The sequence below is a fragment of the Bubalus bubalis genome, chromosome 9, assembly GCF_019923935.1.
Source record: "Bubalus bubalis isolate 160015118507 breed Murrah chromosome 9, NDDB_SH_1, whole genome shotgun sequence".
Classification (NCBI taxonomy): domain Eukaryota; kingdom Metazoa; phylum Chordata; class Mammalia; order Artiodactyla; family Bovidae; genus Bubalus; species Bubalus bubalis.
The window spans coordinates 67,426,616-67,451,956 of NC_059165.1; the positions used below are offsets into that span (position 1 = coordinate 67,426,616).

Genomic DNA, 25,341 nt, shown 5'->3' on the forward strand with positions numbered 1-25,341 from the left:
GAGGAAGGGTAACACCTCCTCCCTCTTCGCAGCCTCACTGCCCGCGCCCCCCATAGGTGTTCCTTGGGGCCTTGGCACATGCCAGCTCTCCCCCTACACTTCTTACCCTCTGGGCTTGGTGGGTGAACTGCTGATATTTTTTCCCCTCCCACCTGCTCCCCAACCTCAGGGCCCAGCCAGGACCCAGCCTGGGGTTGGGGGGTACTAGTCAGGTGTCACATTTAACCCCTGCAACCCTGGTGTCCCCGGCCCAGCGGAGAGGCGGGAAGCCCTGTCTGGGGCGGATCTCAAACCTGTTGGACAGGTTTGCTGTTCCCAGAAGTGGCCCCGGCTCAGAGGCAGCCTAGCCGAGCCTGGCAGGATCCAGCTCCCGGTCAGACCCGGCGGGAGGGAGCTGTAGGGCCCTGGAAATCGCCAGCCAGCGCCGGTGACTGAGGACGCCTCGGGGCAAGTGTCAGGTGGGCACAGAGGGGGCGTGGTGGCTGGACAGGGCGGAGTCGGCTCCGTGTGTGCGGGAGGACTGGTGGAGCCGGGGACAGAGGTTGGGACGAACCGAGGGACAAGGGGACAGCGATCGAGAGAGAGACTCGGGCTGGGGGCGGAGGAAAGACGGAAAGTGACCGGAGGCCGGGGGACACAGACATGGCTCGTGGGACCTTGCTGCCTCGCTTTTCTGTTCTGCACCCTGGAGGCGCCGACTGGGGCTCCAGGAGGAGAGAAAAAAGGAGAGCCGGAGAAGAGATGGGAAAAGGAGAGGAGGCGGGGAGAGGAGGGGAGAGGGAGCCGGGAACCGACCACTGGGCTGGGGGGAAGCGGGTGCAGAAAGGAGAAGTGGTGAGGGACCCGGGCCCGGAGGAGCGGGGAGGGAGGAGGCGCTGCGCGGCCCGGGAACGCCGGGGCTTTCCAGAATGTGGAGAAACAGGAAGTGGCGAGTCCCTGCCCCTGCCCCCGGGCCGGGTCCACCTGCCCCGCCTCACCTGCTCATCACCCGGCTCCTCCTCCCTGGGCGGGCCTAGCTCCGGGGTCCTTCCCGGGAGGGAAACCGAGGCTGGTGGGGGACTCCTGACTTAAGCCGAGAATCGCCTGGCTCAAAGGGAAGCCCAGTGATCTGACCTCCATCCGTGTGAAGTTTTCTGCTCTTTTGAAATAATGATCCGCATGGGGATCTCCCCTGTGTTTGGTGCTAACATCTCGCCCATTTAGCAGGTGGGAACGCCAAGGCTCCGCGAGAGGGAGCCGCTCGCCAGGGCTTCTCCTGGGTCCCATTTCTGTCCGTGGTACTTCCCACGTCGAGTGCCTGAATTTCACCAATAAAAACATAGGACTTCCATCCCAGTTAGATGTGAATTTCAGATACATCGAGGGTAGTTCTTTGGTATAAATATAGCCCTAACGTTGCCTGGGCTCTACTGGCAAGGAAAATTATTCTTCCTGTACTTGAAATTCACACTTAACTTTGTGTCCTGCATTTTATATGGCGACCCTACTTCCTTGAGCCTGGTCAAAGTGTCTGGGGGACAGTCCGGTGCCCCTCCATGGGGCAGGGGCAGAGGGAGGGGTTGAAGAAGAGACTCTTCAACTTTAAACAGAACTCCACCAGCAGACCCGTGGTCTTCTGTGAGCCTGTCCCCACCAGATGAAAAGCCTTGGTCACTTCTGACGATTGAATGGGGTCACTTAGGTGATCCCATGATCCAGACATTCACCTGGAAACATTCATAACGTTTTAATGCTAGGCACTGTTCATTTAGCTGTCTGAAAAGTAATAGCCACTATTATCTGTGGGAAATGGAGGCACAGAGAGGTTAAGTCACTTTCTGGGGGTCACACAGCACCTAGGGCCAGGTTTTGAGCTCCAAAGCAGCATCCATTCTGGTCTCCCAGGCTGCCTTTCGCAATTCCCTGGAAATCCCCAAATCTGACTAATTCCCTAGACATCCCCAGACTTGGCAGTTTCCCCCATGCTGAGATGGCTGGACCCACCCCGGCCTGGGCAAACTGCCCCCATTTCAGGCAGAATTACCCATAGAGATCTCGTGCTTTTCTGAGGTGGACGTGGTGGAGGTCAAGTCCACGCCTCTCAGCGGCTCTCTCTGTGACCTGGGCCATCTGTGGAACAGTTCTGCGCCTCAGTTTCCCCACTGGCAAAATGCAGGTACTATCAGTCAGACCCCAAAAGGCCACAGTGGGGGCAGGGCCAGCTTCATGTGTGTGTAACTTGGGACTTCACTCAGGCCTGGAGCTTGAGGGGCTGTGCTCAGTTTACCAGTCCCAGTCTGAAGTTCTTGCTACTTTTTGAACAAGGGGCCCTGCGTTTTCACACGTCACTGGGCCCTGCAAATTGTTTGATGGTGTTGTGTGAGCAGAAACTGGAACATGCCACCAGGTGCTCCGCAAATCAGTTTATTCACCCTTTTGAAGCTTAAGTCTGTTGCTCAATTGGATTTCTTCTCATTAGCTATAAAGAATAGTTCCAGGGTCAGGGTTACAACTCAATTGCCAAAGACAACGCATGCCAAAGTGAAGCTCCATCTGGATATTACTTCTCTCTGGGTCCCAGTTTCCCCATCTGCTCCCTTGTGCCTGTGGCTTTGGGTACAGGAGGTCCTGAATTTTTAGGGCAAACAGATTTTTTTTTCCTTTTTTTGGCCACACCCCATTGGGTTGGGATCTTAGTTCCCCAACCACAGATTGAACCCACACCCCCTCCAGTGGATGCAAGGAATCTTAACCACTGGACTGCCGGATGTCCCAAGGCAAACAGATTTTTTAAACATACTCATCTTCCTTACCAGATCTGGCCTTTGAACAGCTTTTAATTTGCTCTTCCTAAGTTTAACTGTCTGGGAAACTCCTACTTGAACTTCAAAGCCTCAGCCTCAACACCCTCTCAACACCACCCTCCATGATGCCCTAGGCAGACTTTGTTCCTCACTGGCCCTATGCCTGATCTTGCAGATGGGAGTGTCTGGTCCCAGCTCTGTTTCCCCTAGACTGGGGGCTTCCTGAGGGCAAGGATGAGAACTGAGTCCTCTCTGGGGGCCCCGGACTTCTCCAGCTCAAGGCCAGGCACATAGCTGCATCCATAAGAGTTCACTGAATAGACAAGCAAGTGAAGAGGTGGCCTCTAAATTCAAGGGGTTGGACCAGGTACAGGAGGTCTCTGGCTGGCTGGTGAGGTGGGTCCAGGAAAAGGCGGCAGTGTCTTCATTCCCTGCTGGGGAGGGGGTGGTGCCTTCTGCACTGGTTCTGTCTGACCTGCCAGGCCCAGCACCTGGTGGGTCCAGTAGGCGCCAGTCACAGGAACACAGCAGGCCTGTGCCACAGCTGAGTCCCATCCTGTGCCTGACAATGAGGCAGATCCCAGCGTTGTTTGCATGAGGTCCCTGGAAGCCCTGATGGGGAAGGAGACAGCAGGGGAGCCACTCAGGTCTCAAGGCCCCTGCCTGAGAGGATCCTGCTTTTCTCAGGGTGGCCTCTGGGGCTTATCAGACCCTGTGCGCCTGGCTCCCTGTCCGGGGGCGGGTGGTCCCAGGACTCCTATTCTAGAGTGGAGATAGATTAATGAGCAGACTACTATTGGTAGGGAAGCAACCAAGAGAGGGAGCATGATAGGGGGACCCAGGTCCCTTTCAGATGGTTGCGAGGCCAAGGTCTGGGCTGTCCAAGAACCCCAGTGGCTGAAAGGTCAGGGTCAGAGTGCACCAGGGGAGGGCAGAGTTATGCAAAGATCTGCAGGTAGGCATGGTACTTTATGCTGCAGAGGAGGAAACTGAGGCTCACTCGAGAATTCGAGCCCCTTCCAAAGGCAGAAGGGCTTCAAGGGGCTGGGGGAAGGGGGTCACCGCGAGAAGGCCCCGCGCCCAAACCCCGCCCACCAGAGGTTCCGCCCCCACGGCATGACCGGAAGTGCGCGAGCCCCCCCAAGATGGCGCTCGAAACCCGGAAGTGAGCGCTGCCGCGGCGAAGCTCGGAAAAACGGAGGCGCCGCGGGCTCCGCGCCCGGCCGGACCCGGGTCCGAGGTGAGGCGCGCCCGGCTCCACCCCTGGCCCGCTCCCGCTACCCCTGCCCGCCAAGCCGCTCTCCCCGGCAGGCCATGGCACCTCGCGGCCGCCCGCGCCCCGAGCCGGGGGTTACGGAATTCTGGGGTTCCGGGACCGCGGGCGGGGGGAGCGCGGCGGCGTATCCCCGCCCTCATGGGCGACCCCCTGATCCCGCCCTCCGCCGCGACCCTCCCGATCCTGTCCTTCGCAGTCAACTCTAACCCAGTTCTCGGCGACCCCGGACCTTGCGCCGCTCCGTCACCCGCGCCTGACACCCGCCTTGGCATGAACCCTGAAACAGGGCGACTCCCAACCCTTTCCTGTTTCTCTCCTCGCTGATTCCCTGATCCCCCGCTATCTGGCGCTCCCTGGTGATACCCGGACTTCACTTTGGTGACCCTTGACCCCGTGCTTCTCTGTGACTCTCCTGCACTTGGTGACCTCCTGGCTGCTCCCCGGTCATTCCTTGACTCTTCTCTTCTTGTGATTCTCCAGCTCCGTAACTATAGCCCCTCCCTCTCTGGGTGACCCCTGATCTCAGGCTCCTCGCAGATTTCCCACCCTTTCTCCGCAGTGACCCTTCTCCCCGGATTCCTGCTGTCCTGGCTTCTCCGCCCTGCGTTTTTACTGGTGCGATCCCGTGGCCTTGGGATGGGACCCTTGCTGGTATAAATTGAGCAGGCAGAGCATGTTGGGTGGGAGTGTCTCCTGGAGCTGGGCGGGGAGCGCTGGTGGGCAGAGGCGGCCCCCACCCCAAGGCTGCCGAGACCTGGAGCCTGTGGAGCAGTAGCCTGTGTGGATTGATGAGGAAGGTGAGGTGTCCTCCCAGCACCAGAGCACTGGCAGGGAGAAGCTGGTGCCTGGGAGCAGAGGCGTGGATAGCCAGGCAGGAGTGTCTAGCATCATGTTGTTACATTCTGGAAAGGGAGAGAGAGCTGAGCGTGGGAAGTGTGTTGGTCCTGCCTGCCCTGGGCCTCCTTTCTGCCTGTCCACTGCCTGACTGGCCAGGTATGGTCCCCTCTGTTTGCACCTGGCCTGGAAGCTGTCTGGGAGGAAGCCTGCTGGCAGTTGGAGGGGTGGTGAATGTTGCACCTGTGATGAGGGGGGCAGACTTCAGGTGGGAACCTGCCTACCTCCTGCCAGGCCAGGTGACCCAACTCGGAGGCCAGTGTGGTGGATCTGTCCCTGCAGGAAAGATTTGAGGCAAGTGGGGCTGGGCCCCCAGAGTCCAGAGGGAAGAAGGGTCACTTGTCAGAGGCTGAGGTTCCAGGGAAATCTGGAAATCCAGCCTGAGCTGGATCTGACCCTGATTTTGTGTCCCCACCTGGGGCTCTGTGTACCTGGCTACGGGGGGAGCTCAACAGTTACAGAAGCTGCAAGCAGAGGAGTGGCTGTGTACCCCATCCTTGGGCTGAGACTTGGGCCTGCTGGGCGGCCTGGGGAGGCCACTCCCTGCCCATCTGCACTTTTTCTTCCAAAGGCCCTGTATTTTCCTAGGGGAGTCCCCAGAGGTGGGTGATGGCTCCTCAGGGCTGTCTGCTTGGGCCCTGGGTGAATGGGCAGGAAATGGGTGATCCCCGGACACCCCTGAGCCGGGGAGACCCAGGTGGGCATCGGACAGACCCTGGGGAGTCTGACAAGCGTGAGATGCTATCCCCAGGGACAGCCAATGTGAGGACCTAGGGGAAGGCATTCGGGGATTTCAGAGGGCGGGAGGGCCCTTTGTTTAACTCTGCCTCTGAGCAGACGTCTGCTCACACCTGTCTGGAGCTGGACCTGCCGTGTGTGTGTGTGTGTGTGTGTGTGTGTACGTGCGCACACATTTGGGGGAGATGTCTATGCTTTGATAAGGGGGTGAGGGGCTTTGTTTCCAGGGGAACCCTTGTGGCAGAGCGCAGAGGAGGCAGTTGGCTTTGAAGTTGGGGTGGGGCAGCATTGGCCTCAGGTGTGCAGCCCAGGGCCAGGTCTCTCCAGCTGCCTGACCACCCCGACCCTTGGTGGGGTGGGGAACAGAGGCTGGACCGCCACTGCGGACATGACCAGCTGGCTGGCCCAGCTCGCTTCTAGTAAAGTCTCAGAGCACCCCCCCACCCCACCCCCGCCAACCAACAGGAGCTGGGCCGGAAACGCTGACCCAGCAGAGGGCTCTGGCCTCATGAGCGAGCCGGCTGGGAATAAAGAGGCAACTGTGTCCAGTCTCCAGAGGCTGCCTCCCTCCTCACAGGGCCTCCGCCCTGTGAAGCTTTCACAGTTGCTGGCGGGGGCGGGGTCTGCCTGTTCCTCATGTGGGGTCAGGTCATGGAGAGGTGGGGGCACCTAGAGGCTGACACAAAGAGGGGACACGGGCCCCCTGGGCAGCCGCACAGGTCCAGGGTGTGTGTGTGAGTCTGCCCACGTATGTGCCAGTGTGTGTCTGTGGACACACATGTGCAGCAGTGCACGTACTTGCTGGAGTGTGCGTGTGTCACGTGTGAGTGCTGCGTGCACACGTGTGCGTGGTGTCGCCTGTGTGCATACATGTGAGAGTTCATGCATGTGTGCCTTGCGTACGTGCAATCCGTCAGTGGGCCAGCTTGGAGCATCTCCAGCCGCTTTTCCGCAGCCAAGGGCCGCGTGGTCAGGCGCGGGGAGGGCTGGCTGCAGCTAGCCGCCTGGGGTGGCCAGGAGCGAGGTCACTCAGGCCCAAGCTTGGCCAGCCCTGTTCGCCCACCATCTCCCTGTCTGCTCAGCCCAGATACGGCCTGGTGTCTGTGGGCCTGTATTCCCCCTGGAACTGCCCTCTCCCCTGCTGCTGGCAGGTCAGTCCCCTGTGGGGCAGCTGAGCAGGGCTGGGACAGAGCCAACTTTCTGCATCTTTCTGCCATGGTGACAGCCGCCAGCCTCCCTCGCTGGGTGGTGTGGCTGCCCTGTCCTCAAGTGGGTGTCTCAGGTGAGGGCGATTTCTGATGCTCTGGGCTGGCCCAGGTACCCACTGCTAAAGCCTGTCATTTATATATGGTGATGTGGACCCTGAGAACACGATGCTCAGTGAGGGAAGCAGATACAGAAGGACACACACGGTGCGATTCCACTGATGGGAAACGTCCAGAACAGGCAGATCCACGGACACAGAGAGTGGGTTCCTGGTTGTCAGGGGCTGGGGAGGGCGTGGGGGAGACTACTGATGGGAGTGAGCTTTCCTTTTGGGGGTGATGGAATGTTCTGGAATTAGATGGAGGTGGTGGTTGCACAAGTCTGTGGATGTATTGAAAGCCACTGTACTGTTCACTTTAGATGGATGAAGTGTATGGCACGTGAATTGTGTCTCCATAAAACAGAAAAGTAGTTAAAAAAGAGAGAGAAAAAAAAAAAGACAGCAGGGCCTGGCCTGGGGTGAGGGGGTGTCAGCTGGCCCCACGAAGAGGGCAGAGGAGGTGCTGTCTCCCTGTTTTATGGAGGGTGAACAAGACTCCCCTGGGAGCTCCCCAAACCCCAGCTCTGCCCTGACAGCTGCCGGCAGGAAGTGGGCTTGTGGGGAGGCAGGCTCCTGGTGCAGGGGTGCCTGAGCCGGGTGTGGGCAGTAGGAGGTCCAGGAGCCCCTCCCTGAAGCCTGGCCCTGTGGGAGGAGGCGCCCTGGTAGCTGTAGATGGTAGTGCCCTGACCCTCCTGTAGGCTCCCGGTTGGCTGCGATACCAGGCATGTTTCCCCAGCCCCTCCCCCTCCACTCTCCCATTACTGTGACTCCTCTCTGGTCAGCCCTACACTCCCCCTGTGCTGCCCACGGGGCAGAAAGGGAGTCCACGGCCAGCTATGCTGGGACACTTCAGGGAAGGCGTTGACTTGGCCCTTGCAGGGGGTGGGGCGGGGGAGCAGTGGTCACCCAGCACCTCCCTGGGTCCTCAGGCACCCCTTCCGTGCCAGGCGCTGCCCAGCCTCCCCTGGGCCCCAGAGAGGGGCAGGTGCCTCCAGCCTGGCCTCCGTCCTCAAGTGAAACCGAAAGTGGCCTCTCTGGCCTTCCTGCCGGGCCACATCCCGGAAGGCTGGCACCTGGCATTTCCCGGGAGTCCGGGTGGGTGGGAGTCACAGCAGCCTGGGGTCAGAGGCTGACCCAGGAAGTGGGGACGAAGTGGGGAGGAGTAGTATTGCGGGGCAGGGGGCCTGTGTGGCTCTGAGTCACAAACTCGGATGGGGTGAGAGTCCCACCCAAAGATGCCCAGAGCCAGCAGGAGCCAGGGCCCCCCGCCGGAGGTGAGGTGCAGTGAGGGAAGGCTGATCTAGGAGCTGTGACAGTGGGGGCAGGGGTGGGTGGGCAAGCCTGAGCACTCCGCCCCTGAGCCCTCTCCTATTCTGAACATTCAGGTGTGTCCTCAAAGATCAGTGCCACCAGGGCCACTCTTCCCCAGCTTGGGGGTGTGGCTTCGCCCTGGAAGCTGCAAAGTGGGGCAAGAGACCCCTCCCTACCACCCACCCATAGCCCTGTGGGGGCCCTTCTGCTGTCGCTTGGGGTATGTCAGCTGACTGAGGATTTGAGGGGGGGTTTCATCAGATTTGGGAGCTCAGCCTGTTGTCTGGGGGGCAGGACTCAGAGTGAGTGAGCCCCCAGGTGGGTGTCGGGGGCTGTCCGGGACACCCTTGGGGGTGCGTGATCTTCACCGTGGGAACCTGGAGGAAGGCGCCCCATGCTGGGACAGAATTGGAGTGCAGCTGCCCCCACCAGATCCAGACCTGCCGCTCAACTCGAAGAACCTGCCCATCTAGACTCCCCAGCACATTCCTGCACTTGAAGGGGGGAGGCCCCGCCAGCCTACAGCTCCTCTGTGGCGCTGAAGAGGCTGCCCCGTGAGGGGCCACTGGGGGCTTCACCACCTCCAGGCACCTCTGGGGTCTTACTGTACCAAGCCCTACCGGCCACCTGTCTACTCATGGGCTGTGTCCTAGCTGTGTTCTGGGGTCAGCTCAGTAAGGGCCCCGGAGATGCCCCCGTCCTGATCCTGGGACCTGCAGATGTGTCCCTTCACATAAAAAGGGATTTCGCAGATGGGATTAAACTAGGGGCCCTGAGATGGGGTGACCCTGGGTCCCTGGGGCTCCAGCATCATCACGGGGTCCTCATGAGCCGAGGACTCTCTCCAATGAGGCCGAAAGGGACGGAGGGTCAGAGCTCAGTGTCCGTGTGCTGCGACTGCGGCTGCCCTAAGCATGGGGCAGCCCCTTGGAGAGCTCTGCCCTGCTGGCAGTGTCAGCGCTGAGCCAAACTTGGGAGACCTAAAGCCAAGGCTGGTGAGCTTGCTTGGACGTCTGACCTGCAGGCCTGGGGGAGGATTTGAGTTTGTGGATGCTCATCTGCACAGGAAAAGCAGACATAGGCCTGTTGGTGGGTCTTGGGGCCCCTGCTGCTGCGACTTAGGAGTGTCTGCCCTCTTCCCAGCACAGACCCTTCCTCCTGCGGCACAGGGGTGCCCTTTGGCTTGGGCGAAGGTCTCTTGTGATGTTCTTGGCACCAGGCTGGACCATAGGCGCCCAAGGAGGGCACTGGCCAGTCTCACCACTCGCCCAGGACTAGTGTGATCTAGCCGTGGGGAGCACCCTCCTCTCTCCATCTCTGGGCTCTCCAAGGAGCTGGGCAGAGGGACGTGGTGTGCCAGCTGGCCTGAGACTCTTGTCATCAAGCAGCAAGCGTCAGGAGGAACAGACTCTTCTCCCTGCCGACCCTGGACATCAGTGTCCAAGGACTAGGATGTCAGGCCTGCGGGATTCAACTTAATGTCCACTCAGGGGAGGAAGATCCGGGGGTCCAAGGAGACCACAAGCTCAGTGTATCTAAAGCCTTTTCAAGACCACGAATAAACACGAGCCCTGAACAGGCACTTCCCAGAAGAGGAAGCCTGCATGCATGTGTCCTGTCATCATGGGCAGCCACTCCAAACCTGTCCACACGGATGCAGGTTGGAAGGTCCATCAGCTGCAAGGGGAGGCCAGCTGGAGTGCTATCCTGCGGGCTCTCTCCTGATAAGGCTGGACCGCACCTGAGAGTGGGGACCAGGGATCAGGGCCCCGAGACCTAGGCTCAGCGTTTCCAGCTGTGACTAAGGAAGCTCCTTGTCCTCATCCAGCTTCCCTTCTGGGCCATTGACTGGGTATGAAGGGCTCCATGCCCCTAAGCTGTGTCCTCAGAGCTGGCGGGGGTGCTGACTGACCTCCCGAGGGCTGTGAGACTCTGACAGGTCCTTATAGATTTGAGGTGGCCCTCTAGGTGTGGGAGCTGCTTTGAGAAGCACCTGGCTTGCGGTCGGCCCTCAGAGTACCCTGGGCCAGCAGCTCTGTGCCCGCTAGCACACAGGTCTGCGGGCGCAGACACAACCAGTGCAGGTGACCCTGAATCGGTGCCCACAGGACTCAGCCTTAGGGTCTCCTCTTCTGCATAAACGTTCATTTCCGCAAACATCACTCCGTCACCTGGGTCTGGGGTTGGTTCTCCTCCAGCTAGGGTTTGTCTTTGCCTTCCATCTGAACGTCCATGGGCGGCTGTAACAGCTGACCACAGGCTCAACTTAAACCACAGGGATTTACTCTCCCAGTTCTGGAGACCAGCTGTCTGAGATCAAGGTGCAGCAGGGCGGTGCTCCCTCCACCCACTCCAGGAAAGGGTCCTTCCTTCCTCTCCCAGTTCCTGGAATGGCCTGCGGTCCTTGGTGTCCTGGCCTTGTGGGCACAGCACCCGTCTCTGCCTCCATTGCCACACGGCCCCTCCCAGGGTCTCTGTGTCCAGATTTCCCTCTTGTAAAGACACAGGCCCCACCACCCCATCTTAACTGGTTTTGTCTATGAAGAGCCTGCTTCTAATTGAGGGCCTGTTCCTGGTGGACCTGAGCTTGGGGGTCACCCCTCTCTCCAGCATGCCTCCTCTGTTCTGTCATTTCCGCCCACACACACGCTGGGCCCTCCTCCATAGCCCTCTGCCCCCATTGCCCACCAGCTGGCCCTGTGTCCCCATGTGTCCCACCTGAGTACCTGGCCTGGTCAGTCAGTGAGGAGGGGCCCCTGAGGCTTCCCTTGGGACCCACCCCCTCCCTTTTTGGCCTACCCATGGAGGTGGCCATCCAGGGGCCTTTGCCCTTCCAGGGGTCCTGACAGAGTAAGCTATGCCAGCCAGCCCAGATGGGACCTCAGGGCGTGGCCAGTGCCCCCAGAACAGAGCTCCTTCCCCTTGCCTGACCTTCCCTACCCCTCTGCCCCTCCGACTGCAGCACATCCTGACCCGGCTGGACCCCTCTATCAGGAGTAGAGGAGACTCTCTGACTACCCCTGTTGGGGACTGACCCTAGGCCTTCTCTGACCAGTAGGGCAAGATGGGGCATCCCCACCCCAACCCTCCCCCAGACATCCCGGCCCCGGCCCCCTGATTCCACCCAGGCCACTGCCCCCACCAGCCCCCCCACTCATTCCCCATCCCAGATCCCAGGGCCAATGCTCAGAGTCTAGCCAAGGGGTGGCCAGAGGGACTGCTCTCCTGCGGCCTGGGGGAGACTGGCAGGTCCCTGATGCCTGGAGAGGGGGTTCCTGGGGGGCCTGGTAACACGTGACCACCTGGGCCCAGGCACCACCAGGCAGGGGTCTGGGTGGCTGGTTCCGAGGGTGCCTGGGGGGCTGAGCCCTTAGTGCACATCAAATGGCTCACCCTGGGGGCACTGGCCCTGCACTGAGGTCTGGCCAGGGCACCAAGGTGAAGTGGGCTCAGCCGAGAGGCAGGGGTGGCCATGGTCACCCACCAACTGGGTGCATCCCAGGGATCAGGCTGCCCCAGACCTGGCCTCTTCCCACATTCCATCCCCTGCCCCACCATCATCCTGTCCAGGCCACCAATTCCTTGATCTTTCTGTTGTACAATGACTCACTTGAAATGTGATCTCAAAAGGAAATCCTGCAACTCAAAGCTGGGTGAAGTGCTGGCCCCTCCCCAAGAGCACCTTGCAAGCACCCCTGCTGCACGTGCCATGGGGCTCACGTCTCAGCAAACATATGCTGTGGCCCGGCCTCCTTCATACCCGGGTAGTGCAGCCTCTGAAGCTTGGGAGCTGGTAATGCTGTCCTGACCCCAGGGAGGTGGGCAGGTTGGGGCCGCTCAGCAGAGGTCGGAAAGTTAGGGGATGGGAGGACTGTTTGAGCGTGCAACAGGGTGAAGTGGGCTGAAATTGGTGGTGGGGCCCAGAGATGACCTTGAGTCTGGGCATCCAAGGACGGTGATGCTGTAGGGGTGGCCTCTGGGGGTGTGGGGATGGTGGTGGGCACAGTGTTGGCCCCACCCCAGCCCCTGACAACCAGGAACCCACTCTCTGTGTCTGTGGAGCATCCTGTTCTGGACGTTTCCCGTCAGTAGAATCACACCCTTTGTGTCCTTATGTGTCTGCTCCTCTCACTGAGCATTGTGTTCTCAGGGTCCATCCACATGGTAGCGAGTGTCAGGGCTTCATCCCTTTTTGTGGTTGAGGGGTGGTCCCAGGTGTAGAGGGACACGTGTGTTGATCCATCACCTGCTCGGGGACACTCGAGCTGTATGTGCCCTTTGGCTGTTGTGGATGTGAGTGTTCAGGTTGCTGTGTGGGTGTGTCTCCATTCCCCCGGCTGGACACGTGGGAGCAGGACTGCTGGCTCTGAGGTTACTGTGTAGCCGGGGGAGGTGCTGCCAACCCCCAGGTGGCACCATGTCCCCTCCCCCCATTTGGGTTCACGATCCCCAGCGGCCCTCTTGACTCGCAGCCCCATTGCTCCCCTCCCACAGCTCCCCCAGGTCTAGGTCTGAATGCTCTGCTTGGTCAGAGAAGACCTCTGGGGTCCCCAGGGCATGCCCCCCCGCATGTCTTGGTAGGACAGGACAGACAGGTCCCGTCACAGTAACCCCCCTTCCAGTCATGACTCCCCCATGGAGCATAGAGAGGCCTCCCCATGGGGACAGCCTCTTCCTCTGGAAGGATGTGATGCCCTGGGTTGCGATGTGGGGCCTGAGCTTGCGGGGCCAAACGCTCAGAATGGATGTAACACAGGCTTGGCCTGCTGCCAGTGGGGGTCCCTGGGGCTCCATGCACCCCAAGGACAGCCCAGGTCCCCCTCCTGTGCCATTCGGCCATGGTCTCTGGATGGTGCTTCCCAAGGGAGCAGCCCCAGCCTCTGCAGGTGTGGAGCTGAGAAGCGCCTGGGAGTGAGTATAGGATTGGCCCCACGTAGACCTGTTGAGGAGTCTCTTAAATCAAGGAGCTTGAATTGAGGTTTTCTGTGATAGCGCAGTCACTTGGGTCTTGGAGGCTTCAGGTTCCATGGAGCTCCTGACAAGCCTTATGCCCAAACAGCCCATTCTCCTGATGATCAGACTGAGTCTCACAGAGCTCTGGGCCCCGAATCTTTGGAGGTTATCCAACCCTTAGACGTAGAGCTGGGTTTGACCATCCGCTTGACCGAGGCCACGGGTCCCAGAGCAGCCATGTGTTCCTCCTGGTGCCGCCAGGTCCTGCTGAGAGCCGGGGGGACTGGCGTCCTGCCAGCCTCTCTGGCCAAGGCAGGGCGGCCCAGCCCCCAGGCTTCCTGAAGGGCTGGACGCAGCCCCTGTCCCTCTGGACCTCGGGTGAGGCACTCACGGGCAGCGAGTGGGTGCAGGCGGCTCTCCCCGCCCCCCGCAGGATTGCACAAGACTCCGTGTGGCAGAGATTACTGGAAGTCCTGAGGATTTCTTCACTCAGGGCTTGGCCGGGAGTGGCAGCCGCCTCCCCTTCCTGCCTCTCTGGGTGATTAACGTCCCGAGGCCTTGTCCTGAGGAGCGCTCAGTCAGCCTGGGGTCCCCACCCTCCATTGGCGATGTGGCCTGCAGTATGTCGGTCCTACCCAGGCCATGGGCAGGTGGGCATGGCGGGGTGGGGAGATCACATGGGGCTGGGTCGTCCCCTGTGCTTTCCCCAGCTGGGTGTCTGTCCCCTTGTCAGTGGGACCCTATGTGACCCTACCTAGCCCCACCCGGGTCTGGGGGCTCCTCCTGGCTCAGCCCAGCTGCCCAGAGAGCCTCGGCACACTTGACCTGGCTGCAGTAGGATGGGGCTCCCGTGGCCCTGCGGCCCCTCCAGCTCAGAGCTGCCAGTTGGCCAAACCTCTTCTCTTCCAGACACTAGTCACAGATCTGGGGGTGTGTCCCTATGGCTCAAGCTAGGCTCCCAGGGCTCAAGGTTCCCTTTGTGGGTGGTGGGAGCAGCCCCGGAGCCCACAGGATTCCGGGGCCTGAGAACAAGGGTGGGAGTGCAGCGGGGCCCCCACCCCCAAGGGGCTGCCCTCATCCTGGAGGTCTTGGCCATTTGCCTAGGAGGGAGTGACGGGGCAGTTGATGGATCCCCCAGCACAGCCCCCGTGTGGGTGGGGTAGTCAAGTTGGCTGGGGTCATCTGAGAGTTCCCCTAGGGATCCTGCCGCCCCCAGCCCACTGTCCCCAGAGGCACCCTTCCCCATCCTTTGGGGTTGGAGGGCAACCTTGGGACGTGCCTGTCTTTCCCCAGGTCATGATGCCGCCACCACGGAGCAAGAAGCCCAGATAGCTGCCCCTGCAGCCTGGCTCCTGGAGCCCCCTGATGCTGGCAGTGGGGCCCACCATGGATAGGGAGCTCCCTCCGCACGAGGCCCCGCCAGCTGGCAGCGTCCTATACAGCCCGCCGCCGCTGCAGACCCCACTGTGTGGGCCCAGCGTCCAGGTGAGCCCCAGCCCCGGGTGTGTGGGGAGGACCCTCTGGGGGTCATGCGTCACCCCCGAGTCTCTCACACATTTGCTGTATGGTTTCTGATGCCAGGACCACAGCCGGCCCTTGGGAGGCTTGGCCTGGGTGACTGGCCCCACCCACTAGATGTCAGTGGCTGGGATTGCCGGCCAGTCACGCTCATCCACTCTGCCACAGCACTTCTTTCTCCTTATTTTTCAAGACTATTTCTGAAGCACTTTTAGGTTCATGGGAAAACTGCACAGAAAGTTCCCATACAACCCTCCCCGCTCCCCTCCCCTCTGTTAGTGCCTCAGGGTCCTCAGGGTGCTGAGCCCAGGAGCCGGTGCCCATCAGCATCACTGTCTGAGGACCATAGTGACATTTGGTTCACTTTTATTGCTAGGTGTTCTGTGGGTTTGGACAGATGTCAGGTGACCCATATCCCTTGGTCGGCATTACAGACCAGTGTTGCCACCTAACCCCCCTGCCCCATTTGTCCTTCTCTCGAGTCTCACCTTTTTCAGAATGTCCTAGGGAGGACACTAGGACACTGTGTAGACTCTTCAGACCAGCTTCTTCCCTTTAATGATGTGCGTGCAGGGCTCTTCTGAGTCTTTCCATGGCTTCACAGCCCATTTCTTTCCATCGTCCACATGTCCCACGGTTGGTTTATGCTTCCACCTGCCGAGGGACACCTCACTCGCATCTGAGCTCTGATGGCTGCAGTAAAGAACCACAAGTGATAGAACGACTGTGAGTGCCAGGCCTCCTCATGTCACAGAGGTTGTGGAGGCCTTGCACAGAGGGGGCCAGCATACTTCAGCGAGTCTGGCCTGCCTGGAGCAGAACAGGGCTCCTTCCCTGCAGAAAAGAAAAGAAGTTGAATGTCTTGGTGGGGAGACTTGAGCTGCTTGGCAGGGGGAGCAAGTGGGATGTGGGCTGCGTGGGCGCAGCAGCAGCAGCAGGTACACTCAGGCATGTCTTCCCCCGACATCTGCTGGGATGGGAGGGAAAGGCCGGTAGGGGGAGAAAGCAAGGATCCAGCTTGGGGTTCAGAGAGGCCGGGCACTAGGCCACTGGAGCAAGGCAGGGTTCCAGGTCAAGGGCCCAGAGCTGTCAGGAGGCACCCCAGACTTCCAAGTGTAGCATCAGACGGGGCTGTAGGTCATGCACAAACCCAGGATCCACCCCATGCCCAGCTGTGCCCACGAGGCGCCCTGACATGGCAGAGCACAGCACCAGGTCAAGTCGAGCAGGCCTCACTGTTTGGTAGGGAGGGAGCGAAAGCAGATCCAGCTGAAGACCCCCCACAGCCTCAGGCCAGGCCTTCCCCCAGGCACACCTGTACCCATGCAGCTATGCCCACAGGGGCCCTGCCCTCCTCGGCCCCGCCTCTCTCCAAGACTCTGCCCACCCATGCCCTCTCTGACTTGTGGCATGAGGTGTGTTCCTTCCTCACATGCCATGTCTCTCCGTTTCGTGGGCTTGGGGCCTGCGCCTGTCATTCTTAATAACCCTTCAGGATTCCTCCTCCTCAGCGTCCCATCATCTGCTTAATTATTTCCCCATTGTTGCGCCTTTGGGGCGACTCTAGTTTTCTCCCGCTATAAATAGTGCCACTGTTTTCTCCCCGCTCCTGGATGAGTCCCTGGGGGTGTGCTTCTAGAGTAGAATTCCTAGGTCAGAGCAAGCCCCAGCTTGGGCAAGTTTGCAGACGAGGGAGCTCTTCTGCAGGGAGTAGGCTCCTGCCATGTCCCATGGTGGTGACCCAGGAAGCCAGCCACGGGCCAGGAGGCGAGCTCTGCAGGGACAGCACATGGGGACCGCAGGGGCTGAGATACTGGAATCTGGGGGAGGATGTTTGGGCCAAGATGGGGACCTGAGTACAGGGAGGTGCTGCGTGGGGGCTGAGCTTCTCTCTGGGCAGTCGGAGCCCACAAAGCAGGCTCTTGGGCTGTGCACAGAGCCTGTCTCTCTCGGGCCACTGAACATGGGGGTAGCCCCTCAGGCCACACTGGGACTGGCCCACAGTATTGACACTAAGAGCTATCTTTTCTCTATCTGAAATTCCAATTTCATTGGCCAGGTTTCACTGGCTGTTCTGTATCTTATCTGGCAGTTCTATATTATCTGTTGCACTGCCTGAGCAGGAGTGTCATCTCCTTCATCAGTTTACATGAGGCCTGGGAAGCTCCTGGCTAATCTCCCAGGATGTTTTCCTCCCCAGGGGAGGGCCAGCCTCTTTTCTCCAGGCAGGCTCTGATTGGCTAGCCTGCATAGGGACCCATCTTGGGACCAGTCAAGTCCCCCAGGCCTGCCTTCTGAAGGCGGTGTCACTCCCACTGGCTGCAAGTATAAAATCCCAGGGAAGGCTCTGACTGATTGGTTGGGGTCATGTGCCCCCTCTCTGAGCCAGTCATATTCTATGGACCTTCCTGTTCACCCTGGCCCTCTGGAGAAACGGAGGCACAGTGAACCTGCTGGAAGGCCCCTGGTGGGAGAGGGGCTCAGTGCCTTCTGGACCCTGCCCCAGGGCAGTGGCGGGGACCAGGGACCCTGCCCCACCACCCCCTCCCCTGATGCCCACTGCTTTGTCATAGGACACCATGCTGCACTACCCCTGGTGGAACAGCTTCTCGCCCACGACATACCCAGCCTTCTCCAGCGAAAGCCAGTAAGTGTCCAGCTCCTGGGGTCCTGCTAGGGAGCCCCCCACCCACAGGGCTTCACTTTGCTTCTCCATCCCACAGTTGGGGCTAAATGGAACCAGAGCTCTCAGTTGGGAAGTGGGGCTTCAATGTCCAATCAGGAGGGTTGAGACCCAAGCCCTAGACTGACCTGCTGTGATCTGCCTTAACGAGAACCCTCCAGGGAGACAAGCAGCAGTAGTGGGGACAAGGGGCCCAGGAAGGGTCCCACTCTGGGGACATCATGTGGGCAGTGAGAAACTACGGGGCTGAAAGGAGCCTGGAGGGGAACTTCTCTTTGAAGGGCATTGGCAAGCTGGGTTTTGAAGGATAAATAGGAGTTTGCCGGGTGGGGAGCAGGCCTGGAATCTGGCCAAGGAATGGCCCGTGCAAAGGGCATGAAAAGAACATGCAGCCAGAGCCTCAAGGTTTTTCTGGGGTTCCGTGTCTGGGGATGTGGGCACGTGGGCCCTTCCTAAGCAGAGTTTCTGAGGTACCAGAATTGTTCCTGCAGGCTGGTGACCCCCACCTCTGTCCTGCATGCGGGGTGGGTGGGCAGAGTTCTACCACGCCCACCAGCTCAGCTTCCTTTTCCTCCTGCAGCCAGTTCATGAATTCCTCCTTCATCATGGGCCAGCCCTGCACGGACCCCAGCTATGGCCCCGCAGCCACCGCTCCCAGCTTCCCACCAAAGAGCAGTGATTTTCCTCAGGTAGGAGACCTTGGCTGGGCTGTGCGCCTCTTGGAGGTGTGAGTGCCAGCGGACAGGGCTTGTGTGGGGGGATAGCCGGTGTCACTTTTCCGTAGCAGGGACGCTGGGTCAGAGGTCATGTCACTGAGGCCAGGGGCCCATCTGCTGTCACTCTCACCTGCATGCAGGTCATAGGCCGTATCACAAGCGCTTTGCCCATGCGCTTTCTCCATTCGGGTGCCTTGGTGGGTCCGCAGTCCCCATACCTCGTCCAGGGGGTTCACAGGTGGTGCCGCGCTTCCCTCCACTCAGCAGCCCTTGATTGAGAGCTGCAGAGTGGTCTGCAGGAAGAAGCCCAGTGCTGTCCTGGGGGGGTCTTAATGCCAGGGTGACCCCCACCTGGGGGCAGGAAGTAGGGGCAACAGGGGCTGTGTGGTGCTGAGTCTCCCTTGGAAGCTTGGAATCCTCGGCCCCCAAGCAGTTCCTGTGTCTGGGCAGACTCTGCGCACAGTCTGGGGACGATCCAGTGGACCAGCTGGGGTGGGGGTGTCAGGTGCTCAGGTTTCCTTCCGTAAAGTGGGAGCTCGTGGGCCCCACCAGGTGACAGGCTGAGGAAGGCCATGGACACACAGGCCAGTGCAGGCCTACCGGGCTCTCATGGACCAGGCCAAGGCCCTTCCGACTGGTCTACACCCACTGAGGGCAGCAGGACTGGCCAGAGAGCTAGACAGGGCGGTGGGGGGGTGTGCTGCGGTGACCGCATCCTCCCAAATTCACATCCTCCTGGGACCTCAGGATGAGAACCTACTCGACTGTTGGGACTTTGTGGGTCAATTAGTAAAGACAGAGCTGAGGTCATCCTGGTTAAAGCGGCCCTAACCTTGCCAGAAGTCCCTGTAGAGAGACAGCGTGGGGAGGCATGTGATGAGGGAGGCAGAACCTGGGCACTGGGGAGGCAGGGAGATCCCAGAGCCTGGAGGCGTTGCCCCCATGCCATGCCCTGGACGCCTGCCCTGAACGCGAGATATGTCTATCATTTGAGCTGCTCCATCAGTGACCTTTATGGCTGCCCAGGAGGTGACATGATGGTCTTGTGGCCTGGGGAGCAGGGCCTGAGACCCTGGGGAACACCTGAGACCCTCAGGGCAAGGGTAGTTGGGTGGGGACAGGAGTCCCATGGATCTAGCCTCCCTGACTCGATAGAAGGATTTGCGGTTTCCACTGCCGGCCACTGGTCCGTGAGGACACCATTGACCACCAGAAGAGGAAGGTTGGTGGGTTCACACTCCCAGGGCATCTGCCATGGCCCCTCATCTCTGGGCATTTGCTAGCCATGGGCTGGCAGCTGATGGGCCTCTTGTCCACTGGGTCCAGGGCCTGACTCTGTGTCCAGACTTGTTCCCTTGCTGGGACATCCTGTTCTAGATGAATGAGGCCTAGGCCATGCCGAGTCTAGGGCCAGTGGAAGCCTTTGTGGGCTGACCCAGCTCCTGCGGCTGCTCAGGGGCCTCGCTCCCCATCCCACTCACCGCTTCCACCGTCTCCTGGGCTCTGTCAAGAATTCACACGGCTTCCGAGCCAAGAATCCCCTGGGGCACTGCATCCGCTTCTTGCCCCAGGTGGGAAAGAGCACCCTCACTGGAGGTGATTGGAGGTCACATTGGAGGTCACACATCCACCCAACAGAAGCTCACAGAGTGTGGCCACGGCCCACTCACCCTCCAGTCTCCCATGCGGGAGCCGACTTGGACCAGGTCTTCCTTTAAAGCGGTGAAACGTCTTCAGATGAGCTCTCACCCCATTGCCGACCATGGGGTCACACAGGTGCAAGACTGTAGTGCAGCCAGGGTCTGACTCTGTCGTCAGCATCCTCCATCTCCCCTGGGACCCCATGCCTGTAGCCAAAAGCAGGAGAGTCCAGAGTGGGCCTGGCGTTCAAGGTTGTTCCCAGCCCAGCTTCTGCCTGGTGGGTCCACTCTGCTCCTGGTTTAGACTGAGTGACATCGCATGGTGGCTGGCACAGGGACAGCCCCAAAGACATCCTCATCTTGGGACCTGTGGACGTGTCACCTCATGGGGCAGAGGGGACTTTGCAGGTGGAATTAAGCTAAGGCCCCTGAAATGGGGTTGACCCCTGGGGTCACAGTGTCATCACAGGGTCCTTATAAGAGGGAAGTAGAGGGTCAGAGACAGAGAGACAGGAGATGTTGCTCTGCTAGCTGTGAGGATGGAGTGGGAGGGGCTGTGAGCCAGGGATGCGGTACCTCTAGAACCTGGAAAAGCGGGGAGCCAGTGTTCACTGAAGCCTCCAGAGGTTACCAGTCCCATAAACCCATCTCGTACTTCCGACCTCTAGAACCATAAAGTAATAAATGTGCTGTTGTAAGCCATGGAGTTCGGGGTAGTTTTATTACAGCCGCTTCATCATGTGAAGCCCTCATGAGGCCCATGACACATACCAGCTGCTGTTGCTCCTGTTAGTACATCAGGAGTTTTGGAATGGGGAGTGCAGACCTGGGCTGGGGGCAGGCAGTAGATGTATACCTGCAGGCCCTAACACATCGCCCTGGTAACTAAACCTGAGCCCCGAGTTTCCTGCTGGCCAAAGTGAAAAGGGAAAGACTACTGGGGGGCTGTGTGACCCTCACAGCCCAGAAGCAGAAAGCTTCCCCCTGCCTTCCCTTGGGGCCTGGAGCAGTTCCCTGGAGGCTCCACACAGCCAGCTTGGGCCCAGGACCTGGTGGGGTCAAGCCTGCCTCTGTGTGGGGTCCCCATCCACCAGTTACCTGGGAGGGATCTACAGCCGAGGGAATTTGTTCTGGGGGTCTAGGGCAAGAGGTCAGTCTGGCTCCCACTTGGAGGTAGCTCTCTTTGTCTGGACAGTCCTGGCCATCAGACCAGGCTCCCACTGAACTGCCACAGCTGGGGGCCCTAGTTCCAGCCAGGGAGGGGTCCGCTGAAAATTTCATCCCTGATGCTCTTTTCTGTATGTTTGAAGGTTTTTGTAAAATACAATGAACTTTAAAATGTTTTAGCCTTACAGGGACTTGCTTGGCAGTCCAATAGATTAGAACTCCTTGCTTCCAATGCAGGGGGATGTGGGTTCCATCCTTGGTCGAGGAGGTAAGGTCCTGCATGCCACATGGTGTGGCCAAAAAATAGGAAAAAAAAAAAATCTTAGATTCACAGCAAAGTGGCCAAAATGATACAGAAAATCCCTGCGCGGCCTGCCTCATCTTGGGGCTCATATGGTAAAGAATGTGCCAGCAGTGCAGGAGCCCCAGGTTCAATCTCTGGGTCGGGAGGATTACCTGGAGGAGGAAATGACAACCCACTCCAGTATTCTTGCCTGGAAAATCCCATGGACAGAGGAGTCTGACGGCCTATAGTCCTTGGGGTCGCGAAGAGTTGGACACGACTGAGCGATTAACACTTCCACTTTTCTCACTGCTTCACCCAGTTTCCCTGCATGTTTCATGTACCAGCTTACACGGCCAAGGCCGACATCACAGTGCAACCCACATGACTACACTTGTGTGCTGAGGCTTCGAGGAGAACCAACCAGGTGTCTATAGGGTGCCCCATGCTGGGAGGGGTCAGAGTCCCTGGCGGGAGGCCCCCAAACATAACACATCAACTCCAAGGCCCTGTGTCAGTGTATCTCGTTGCTGATGGGTTGACTTAGACCCCTGCTAGGGCAGCGTCCACTGAGTCCCTCCACTGTGCACCACGGTTGGCACTAAGCCACTCAGACCCCTACACCCCTGACAGCTTGAGAGGCCCCATGTGGGGTCTCCAGGCCCGGGGTGTACTATGTGTTTGGGGGATATGGCTTTTCTTCATTCTTCATTTTTTAAATTGAAATATTATTTGAATTTCTTACAATTCAGCAGTTTTAGTACATTCATAGTTGTACAGCCATCACCTTTAGATCCAGAACATTCCATCCCCAAAAAAAGCCCCACCCCCATGACCAGTCACCCCCACCCCCTTTCCAGTCCCTGACAACCAGGAACCTACTCTCTGTCTGTGGATTGTCCTGTTCTGGACATTTCCCATCAGTGGAATCACACCCTACATGTCCTCCTGTCTGCTTCTCTCACTGAGCATCGTGTTCTCAGGTCCCCTCCGTGTGGCAGCCAGGGTCAGGGCTTTAGCCTTTTTCCTGGCTGAATCATATTCCACTATGTAGAGGGACCACATTGTGTTTATCCATCCTGGGGATGAACTTGTGGGTCATTTCTGGTTTTCGACTACTGTGAATCGTGCTCGTGTGAACATGCATGTACAGACTTTGCTGTGAGTGTGTGTTCCAGATGGGACTGAATCTCCTCGGGGGGATGTTTGGGGCCTTGTTAGGGTCCGGGCTGAGGGGGAGTGTTCAGCCTTCCAGACACTTGTTCAGGCTTTGTGCCTCCAGCTGCCCCTACCCCTCCAGGCCCTCCTCTAGTCCTCCTTTTTCTGGAGTCCTGGCTGCAGGGGTAACCACCCCGCCCTCCACTGTTGCTCCTCAGTGCCCAGCCCCCTGCAGCCCCCCGGGAGCAGGTGCTACCCTGTCCCTTCCTCACAATCTTCCCTGGATCCTTGTATCTCTGCCAGGCCCTGGGGAAGGGGACTCTTTGCAGTCCACTGAGCCCTTCTCTCTCTGTCATCAGGGTGAGCATGTGCCCTGAGGGTCCCTCCAGGCATCCCAGGTGGGCCTGGATGAGGGTGCTGTCCGTTTGCCAGCTGGGCTTCTGGGAAAAAGGATGAGGTCATAGCTTGGGGAAAGTGCTTCGCAAACTCTCAGCAGCATCCTATGCGGGTTGGGGGGAGGAGCAGCAGCATCTGCGTTGCGGGTGTATCTCCCACAGTTGGAGGCCCCGCCTACCCAGCCAGCAGTTCCCACAGCTCCTGGTACTGGCCGCCAGTGCAGAGTTGCTTCTCACAGGAAGCCCCTGGTTCACTTCCATGGCCAAGGCCCCTGCTCTGGGGCCCTCTGAGGGGAGGGCCTGTCCTGCCTCTCTCAGCACCTGGGCCCCAGGTGTCCCGGGATTGTGGTCCCATCACACCCCTCTCACCTCCGTCTTCACCCAGTCTTCTCTTGGTACACATCCAGATCTCCTTTTGTAAGGGCACCAGCCGTTACTCTAGCATGACCACATTTTAGTTGACTATTTCTGCAGCAACCCCTCCCCAAAGAGGGTCCCATCATGGGCCTCACCCACCCCTACATGCCCAGCCCGGTGGTGGCCTGGGGACCCGAGAGCATCCCGGCAGCCGGGCAGCCCCATGCCAGTCAGGGACGACCAGCCATCTGGTGATGAGATACAGGGGACTGAGTGTGAGCCCACTCCTGGCAATCTGACCAGTTTCCTGCCCCTGAAATCTAATAACAAAAGTTTGTGCTTGTCCTTTGTGGGTCTTCTTTTCATGTCATTTTCCTGGTAGTTCTTTTTAAAACTGAGACAGAATTTACACAGCTTAAAATTTATTCCTCCAAAGTATATTTGCACAGCTGTACAACCACCACCTTTATGTAATTCCAGAACATTCCATTACCCTAAAAAGGAAACCCCATCCTCATTAGCAATGACTCCCCAGCCTCTGATAATCAGGCACTCTCTCTGTCTGTGGATTGGCTTGTTCTAGACATTTCCCATCAGTGGAATCACACCCTGTGTGTCCTTTGTCTGCTTCTCTCACTGAGCATTGTGTTCTCGGGGTCTGTCCACATGGTAGCAAGTGTCAGGGCTTCCCTGTTTTCCATGGCTGAGTGATGCTCCCGGATATGGAGAGAGACGTGGCTGTGTTCACCTTTGGCTGCTTTGCATGTGTGGGTTTCCATGTGGACCTGTGTCTCCGTTGCCCCTCTTGGGTGCCTGGCGGTGGAATCACAGGGTCGTGGGGTGACTTTTCTGAGGACGCTGCTCCGTTTCACAGCCCACCTGCCGTGTGGGGTTCCAGTTTCTCCTCATCCTCCCACACTGGTCCTTGCCGGCTTCATGGATCCAGCCATTTGGGCGGGTGTGGAGTGTGTCCTGCTGGTTTCAGTTTGCGTTTCCCTGTTGCCAGACTGTGTACGTCCTTACCTCTCCTGGTTGCCATTTCTACATGTTCCTTGTCTTCAGCAGTGGCCTCCAGGCCATGTGCCCCCCCCACCTCCTCCCTAGCTGTGGGCTGCAGACTGAGTGGGGCTGCAGCATCGGGCCAAGGTCTCCCTGACCTCCGGGACCCTCCCCAACTAGAGTCCCGGGGTACTGGGCAGGTGCAGGGAGACCTACAGGCCCACCTGCTTCTCCTGGATATGGGCCAGCATCAAACTGTCCTGGGATGGGGGTGATCAAAAGAAATAGTTCAGGATGGGGCGCCCAGCCTGATGGCTTTGTGCTCCCCAGCCGCTGGCCCTGTTTGTATCTCGCCTTCTGTGCTGGGCTATGGGTCGCAGGGGGAGATGGAGCTGGGGAAGGACAGAAACCCCTCGCCAAGGCAGGAATGGGAGCTAGGTGGGATCTCAGAGCCCTGCCAGGGTGGCCCTCTAAGTGGGAGGTGGCGGGGGGGCTACAGCATAGGCAAAGGCCCTGGGCTGAGCCGCCTGGAGAGGCAGACACTGAGGGTCAGCTCTAGGGCAGCCAGGACAGGCAGTGAAGGTCAGGGTGTAGGCTGAGGAACCGAGGGCAGACCCAAGAGGGGCCAGCCTTGGTTTCCTCCCTACAGCACGGGGTCTATGCCCCTTGAGTTCCTGCTATGGGCACCCCCAGGACAGCCATGGTCCCTGCCAGGCACAATTGGGCCTGGGCTCTGGGGGGGGCAGCGATTTGGGGAAACTGAGGCTGGGGCAGGGAGAGCACCAGGGCAGCAAGGTACAGGCCAGCAGCAGCAGGGTTCAGGCTGGTGGCGGCAGGCCGGCATTGTTGACAGCCGTCTGTGGCTAGAATCCGCCCCGTTCAGTAATTCTCTGCACTCTGCCAGTAATCGCCCTGACTTACCAGGCAGGCATCATTTCCTGAAAGTCAGCCGGCCTTAGGGGAAGTAGGCGCCGGCGGTGACTAAACCAACATGCAAATGCAGCCGGGCGGGCGCAGGCTGAGGGCTGAGGGCCGGCCGGGCTGAGCCCCCGCGGTCATGAGGCAGCTGCTCCCGCCACCTCCCAGAGACCCTGCCATCACCATGTCCCAGCTGCGCTTCTGGCTGCAGTTCGCCACTATCGGCAAGGTAATCCCGCTCCTGCC

General features: G+C 59.3%; 1 protein-coding gene across 9 annotated transcripts in view; it reads left to right on the forward strand.

Moving 5' to 3' along the window:
• The first annotated feature begins 318 nt into the window (after positions 1-318).
• SBNO2 (strawberry notch homolog 2) overlaps positions 319-25,341 on the forward strand; it is a 42,244-nt gene continuing 17,221 nt past the window's right edge. For 4 of the 9 annotated variants that reach the window (XM_025292787.2, XM_044948591.1, XM_006050497.3 and 1 more), the window contains exons 1-4: positions 3,869-4,023; positions 14,555-14,746; positions 17,353-17,426; positions 18,043-18,151. In XM_025292787.2, coding sequence (XP_025148572.1) covers positions 14,627-14,746; positions 17,353-17,426; positions 18,043-18,151 — 303 coding nt within the window. In that variant the 5' untranslated portion in view covers positions 3,869-4,023; positions 14,555-14,626. Of the gene's footprint in view, positions 459-3,868; positions 4,024-4,831; positions 4,857-13,779; positions 13,912-14,554; positions 14,747-17,352; positions 17,427-18,042; positions 18,152-18,201; positions 25,325-25,341 lie in introns of those variants that run through there. The other 5 variants (XM_044948592.1, XM_025292792.2, XM_044948587.1 and 2 more) reach the window with 4 other exon arrangements.